Source organism: Bison bison, unplaced genomic scaffold (genome assembly GCF_000754665.1).
Source record: "Bison bison bison isolate TAMUID 2011002044 unplaced genomic scaffold, Bison_UMD1.0 scf7180017864174, whole genome shotgun sequence".
NCBI lineage: Eukaryota > Metazoa > Chordata > Mammalia > Artiodactyla > Bovidae > Bison > Bison bison.
Window position 1 is genome coordinate 941,986 of NW_011494746.1, and position 6,655 is coordinate 948,640.

Here is a 6,655-nt window from a genome sequence, read left to right on the forward strand (position 1 = left end):
ATGGCACCCCACTCCAGTACACTTGCCTGGAAAATCCCATGGATGGAGGAGCCTGGTGGGCTGCAGTCCATGGGGTCGATAGGAGTCGGACACGACTGAGCGACTTCACTTTCTCTTTTCACTTTCATGCATTGGAGAAGGAAATGGCAACCCACTCCAGTGTTCTTGCCTGGAGAATCCCAGGGACTGGGGAGCCTGGTGGGCTGCCATCTATGGGGTCGCACAGAGTCCGACACGACTGAAGCAACTTAGCAGCAGCAGCAGTAGCAGCAGCTTTTGTTGTTGTCTTCATGTATTACTATAAGGAAGACAATTTTCCTATTGGGGTAAATTCTCAGATTTTCTTAAATTGTCTTGTTCTAAAACTTGTAAACTAATTTTATAAAACCAAGGAATGTTTTACTAATTTCCAAAAAATTATTTTAAATTGTGAGTTTTCAAAGTCATTAATAACCTTTATTTATATATATGTATACACCCACACATATATATGGTGACTTACAAGAAGAGTAAGATACAGAGTTGAAGCAAATATACTAAATTTCAGTGTATTTGTATTGTTTGGATCATTTAATATTGGTTAATAAAGTTCTTTCAGAATCTCTATGACAAGCATAAATACTGAATAAACCCTATTTAGTGAGACTTATTGGAGAAGGCAATGGCACCCCACTCCAGTACTCTTGCCTGGAAAATCCCATGGGTGGAGGAGCCTGGTAGGCTGCAGTCCATGGGGTCACTAAGAGTCAGACACTACCGAGCAACTTCACTTTTCACTTTCATGCATTGGAGAAGGAAATGGCAAGCTACTCCAGTGTTCTTGCCTGGAGAATCCGAGGGACGGGGGAGCCTGGTGGTTGCCGTCTGTGGGATCACACGGAGTCGGACACGACTGAAGTGACTTAGCAGCAGTAAGACTTATAAACATATAGTTTTGATATTCTCCTTCCCCCAACACACACACTATTGTGTGTGCTTTTAGTTCATTACATTCTTGAGAATTACTTTTTATGACACAGTATTTTGGAAACTTTATTAAAGTAATGGCAAACAAAAGCCAAAAGACTATAAACAGGTTGTTTTGACACTAAACATTTTACTCTCCATTAGAAAAAATATACAACAGAGGAATCAAAAAACTTATTTCCATAATTCAGGAAGCTTTGTATTGACATAAACTCTCTGTGTACACACACACACACACACACAAAATACTAGCTTCAGTTTCCCCATAAGAATAAAAATACAAATTTTCATTTTATACTTTTTTGAATACTTTTGGTTTTAAGATAGTAAACAATCTGTTTCACATCCAAAAGTTTTTACTCAGCCTCTAAAAAATGATACAGAATTAATCCAAGTCATAAAGCAAATTATTCTGAAAACTGAATGAGCAGTGAGTCACATGATCTTTAATGATCTGCACACTACCATCCTGCATATTGGTTTCCTTTATGTGGTCAAAACCAGGTGTATTGCGAACTGCAGTTTTGTTCAGTAACGAAGATGGGTGGTTTCCATCCAGTTCTTTCTCTTCAGTTATTACTGGTTCTTTTAAGTTATCTTTTCTTTCATTTGCATAAACAGCACTTTTGTCTTTTATAAATTCACGTTCCTTTTCTGACTTAGGTTGCTGAGACTCTGCAAACAGCTTCTGAGAAACATCAAGAGCCCCTTGTTGCAAGCACGTGGCTGAACCACAACGGTCTGCTTCTAGGACTGTGACTGCTACAGATGAAGCAGAATCAGTTGTTGAAATGGTAGCATGTTCTGTATTTTCTTTTTCTGTTAAAGGACTTCCTTCATGGACTCTTTCTTCTTTTTCATGAAGCTGCTCAGAGTTACTGCATTCTTGCAACTATGTTAAGAGAAACAGCAAATTAAGAATTCATTGAAACAGAAAAGTAAATTGTACTCTCTGAAAACTTTTCTTTAAGTTGTGAAGGAATAACCCGGTAGACTTGCAAATTCGATTTCTGGCTTCCCCCTCAAAGTCAATCTCCAAATGCTGCCAGTCATTTTTTAACAATCCAAACCTGGCATTGATTCTCTAATTAAATCCTTTCACTGATTCTTCATCTCCTTCAGGATAAAACAATCCTGGCCTACAAATCTTTTAACATGGCCTATAAAGCTCAGTCGGAGAAGGCAATAGCACCCCACTCCAGTACTCTTGCCTGGAAAATCCCATGGACGGAGGAGCCTTGTAGGCTGCAGTCCATGGGGTCACTAAGAGTCAGACACGACTGAGCGACTTCACTTTCACTTTTCACTTTCATGCGTTGGAGAAGGAAATGGCAACCCACTCCAGTGTTCTTGCCTGGAGAATCCCAGGGACGGGGGAGCCTGGTGGGCTGCCGTCTATGGGGTCACACAGAATCGGACACGACTGAAGTGACTTAGCAGCAGCAGCAGCATAAAGCCTAATAACAGTCATTCTTATAAGGGCATTCTTGGTTCACTGGTTAGGACTCCACCCTTTCACTTCCAAGGACCTGGGGTCAATCCCTTATCAAGAAACTAAGATCCTTCAGGCCTTCGGAAGCAGCCAAAAAATTTAAAAAGGGTATTCTTGAATTTTTCTGTATTTCTGTGATTCTTCAGAACCTCTTTCTCACCTAGTTCACATATAAGTCAACTGTGCTAGTTACTAAATTATTTAAGTCTAATATCAAAGACTATAAAGATAACCAAACTTAAACTAGAAAGAATGAACAAACCATATGTAACATATATAGTTCCTGTGGTTTGAGAGTCAAAAAGAGTTGTTAGTCCCTGGACTAATACTCACATTTCCCAAATGTTAGTTTCTCTCTATTCCTCACTGAACAGTTATTTTGGGATTAAATGAGATAACATAAGTGAAAATGAATCACAGATATTTAATAGTAAAATACACATCAAAAAAAGGTCTGTATTCTTCTTAACATCACTCTTCCCAGCCATTATGTGCATTTAAAGTTATGATATAAAAAATCAAGAATTAAGTGATTTGTCAGGCTTCAACCTTGCCCCAAATCACTACTCTATAAAGCCTGCCCAAATCCTTACCTTTGCATGTATTTCAATCTTACTATCAGTAACCTGAAGAACTTCAATTAATGGTGGAGTCAGGGGTAATGTCTGTTTGAATGGAGGGCTCAGGACCTCTTCAAGAAACTCATTAACATTGTCTTCATTGACAAATAACCTTTCCTAAAATAAAAAGAGAAAAAAATATTCTACTTTATTGGTCATACTTGACAGAATTGTATCTAAAGTCAGCTCATAACAATTCTCACACAGTTCAGGTCTTCACTTTTAAAATGTTTATTTCATGTTATTCCTATGCTGTTTTGGCCTAAGAAAACAGTATTGTACAGAGCAAAAAGAATAGCAAGAGTACACACATATATAGGAGATCCTAAAATAAAGTCTTAGGTCCTTTTCTACGTTTGTATAAATCTGAGGTATGCTTTCCCTCCAGATAATCCTATTTACAAATCATATCTTCCTTTTTTCCCCCCTCTCAGTATTTTGTAAGAATAACATCACCTCTAGTTTTCAATGCAGTCCAAACTATAAAATGTAATTCAATTTTAGAACACTTCCTAATGAGTCAGCTAAAGATAAGACAGTATGCATTCAAATTTTGTGTGACCAATTTGCCTTTTAGTTCTTGGTTAGGTAAGAGCCAAGTATAATATTTTACTTAAGAGAATTATATTCTATTTTTAAGCACTGTGATAATCCATTGCAACACTAGCATATAACTATATAAGAATGAGGAAACACTATAAATCAACTAATCTAAAAAAAAAAGAGGAAACACAACATTGTAAATCAACTAAAATAAACTTTTTAAAAATTAAAAAAAGGAAGGCAGTAGGATTACCAAACTACAGGATATACAAAAATCACTTATGCAGGCAATCCCAAAGACAAAGCAATTTGTTCCTATTCGAGTATGTCAAGTGAATATAGGTATATGGTTAGGTCTTTGAAGGAATAACCATATTTTAAATTCTTCAAATCAGTTCACCATTGCCCCAAATAAAAAGTTTTCCTCTGTACTACAATATAAACAAATTAATTACAAATACACACAAATGCATTATTTGGTCCAAATTGGGGGCCTGGTGGGGAGGGGAATCACAAAGTGATGTTTCGAATTCCCTTCTATTAAACAACCTGTGAACACGTACTAAACAAAAGTGAACTTTGGCGAAAGAAAAACTTCACATTTGAAATAATTTGCCTTGTATTATCTGAAGATCTAGGCGACAGAATAATACTGTAGGGTACAAACAACCCTCCCTGCCAAAGCATTTCTAAGGTTCATGTCTCTGCAAAAGACTTACACATTAACTGCAAAAACTACACCAGACAGTTCAGTTACCTCGGAAGAATAACATTTATAATGGAAATAGTTATGATTAAAATAGAAAGGATTTGCATAAACCTGCTTTCTCAGTCTAATGACTAATTTTACTATAAAAGATAATAAATTCAGAGGTCCTAAAGCTCTAGGAAAATTCCCAGTGAGACTTAAGGTTTACAGAAATGTATTTCGTACTTGTATGTAAAGTAACAAATTCTGACCTTGACAGCCACAAATCAGTCTCTTTGTAATATTTTCATATAATGCATATAATAATGTAATCATTATATACGTCTACTCACAAAATACTGTTGTGATTTTTTTTTAACTTTTTTACTTTTTTTTTACTTTAATACTTACAGCCTGGTTAGTAAAATTTAAAGGAAAAAAGTTGAACATAATGGTTCCATCAGCCTCAGCTAATGTGATGATTAATGAAGTAATTATAAATCTATTTCACGCTTCAAAGATATAAAACACAGTTGCCCTAATCCCATTTTGCTCTAGTTTCTTTGCTAAAATAACATTCAGATACTAGAAAATCAGATCAAAATATACTTTAGTATTCTCTCAAATGCTGTCCATTAAAGCTTTCTTCCCACCTTGTGAGTTATTTTCTCATTTACTAAAACAATTACAGGAAAACGACTGCCCTTTCCTAAATTTCCCCCTTCTGATGACATAAACAGATAGTCAATTTCATATTTTATTTTCTCACAAAGTATCTTACCTAGCCCTGCCTATTTATTTTACCATTTTTGGAGGGTTTCAATTAACACTTCTCATACAAGATACACCTCATAAATATAAAAATTTAACTTACTAGTAAATTTCTAGAAAAACACAGGAAGAAGTAAAACTTTCTGGCAGGTTAAATAAAGCCCAAGGCCCAAAGCTTAAATTTTAATATACAATCTGTGCAACTAGTGTTCTGAATTAGGGAATTTAACCCTTGAAGATCTTATAAGAGCAAAAAAAATTACATGTAACATTGATACAAACCTCAAAATACCAATTAATTGTTGAGTTATGAGTGTAAAATTTCTATAGAACTTCAAATTTTAAGTAGGTTCTCTCCATCCCCGCCCCCCCCCAGTACTTGCCAGTAGTACTGGAGTACTGAATTGAATCTCAAGACCCTAGTAGTAACTACAAAATTATATCCTACATAAACCCAAGATTCACCCTCAGTTTTTGACTAAAAGAGATGGAGCTGAAGTCAGAGCTAACAAAGGATTATATTACACTTTGTTAAATGCCAGCCATTATGCCAATACTAGTAGGGAAGAGATTAAAACTGATGCCAAAAGAAGTAATTTCAGTGTAATGTAAAGACCACTAGAGGTCAATCCCACTAAAATCAGGGAGTAAAATTAAGCTGCACCGTATGGCAGAGAACGCAAGGTATTTAGATTCAGCCCTGGGTCTGAGTTGGTTTTCCCACAAAAAAACTGGCACAGGCCGAGTTACTTTTGCTCTCTGGAAGTAAACTATTATTTACTTTCTAAGGTTGGGAAAAGCTATTTAAAACTGAAAATAACGCTATGATAGAATGTCTCTTCCCTATTTGTGTCACAAACCCCTTTGAGAATATGACCAAAGTTATAGTCCTTCTCCCCAGAAGAAAACCCTCAACTTTGTGTATACAATTTTAGAGGTCTACGGATCCCTGAGAAACCATTCATGCATTGAGGGCAACTTTGAAGACTTGAAACTCATCCACCAAAGAGGATGCGTTAAATTTTCGTGTTTTTTTTTTCTCCCAAGTCTTTGATCAAGGGTTATCAACTTCTAGTCGTCAGGAGAGAAGTTATAATGGAAAATCCTTTGTTCAGGATAAACTGTGAGGATGACTGTGATAAGTGGAATAGAATATGTCGAACATTAAGACTCTAGAAAGAACTGTTACCTCCAAACAATAGTTGTTTAAACCGTAATACCACTCTCTCCAGTATCCATGGCATTCTGGAGACTTGGCCAGGTTTATCACTGCATTGTTGGAAGAAATGCTAACCTCTGGTTCTTTGGTACTCAATTTATTCTCTGGAGTAAATTGCAAAAAGAAGGAATAATAAACTAAGTCTTGGGTAGAGAAAGACAATTTGTACCAGAGGGGGTTCACTTCCCCTTGAAGACTTTGAAGCAGGATCCAAGGCACTTGAACGAGCAGTGTCAGGGATTCTTCATCCTGACTACACTGCAAAGGCGGGCACAAAGCTTCGCCGCGGTCGGTCCCTGGACCACCCATCGCCTGATAAGCCGGCTCCCTGCCGGTGCTTTCCCGCGTCTCGCGCG

At 36.7% G+C, this 6,655-nt stretch overlaps 1 protein-coding gene across 1 annotated transcript in view; it reads right to left on the minus strand.

Annotated features, from left to right (window-relative positions):
• Positions 1 to 1,005: 1,005 nt before the first annotated feature.
• Positions 1,006 to 6,655, minus strand: part of DNAAF2 (dynein, axonemal, assembly factor 2) — a 9,594-nt gene continuing 3,944 nt past the window's right edge. The window contains exons 3-5 of the mRNA XM_010842279.1: positions 6,270 to 6,647; positions 3,052 to 3,195; positions 1,006 to 1,858 (exon numbers count right to left, since the gene is read on the minus strand). Coding sequence (XP_010840581.1) covers positions 1,352 to 1,858; positions 3,052 to 3,195; positions 6,270 to 6,647 — 1,029 coding nt within the window. The 3' untranslated portion in view covers positions 1,006 to 1,351. The remainder of the gene's footprint in view (positions 1,859 to 3,051; positions 3,196 to 6,269; positions 6,648 to 6,655) is intronic.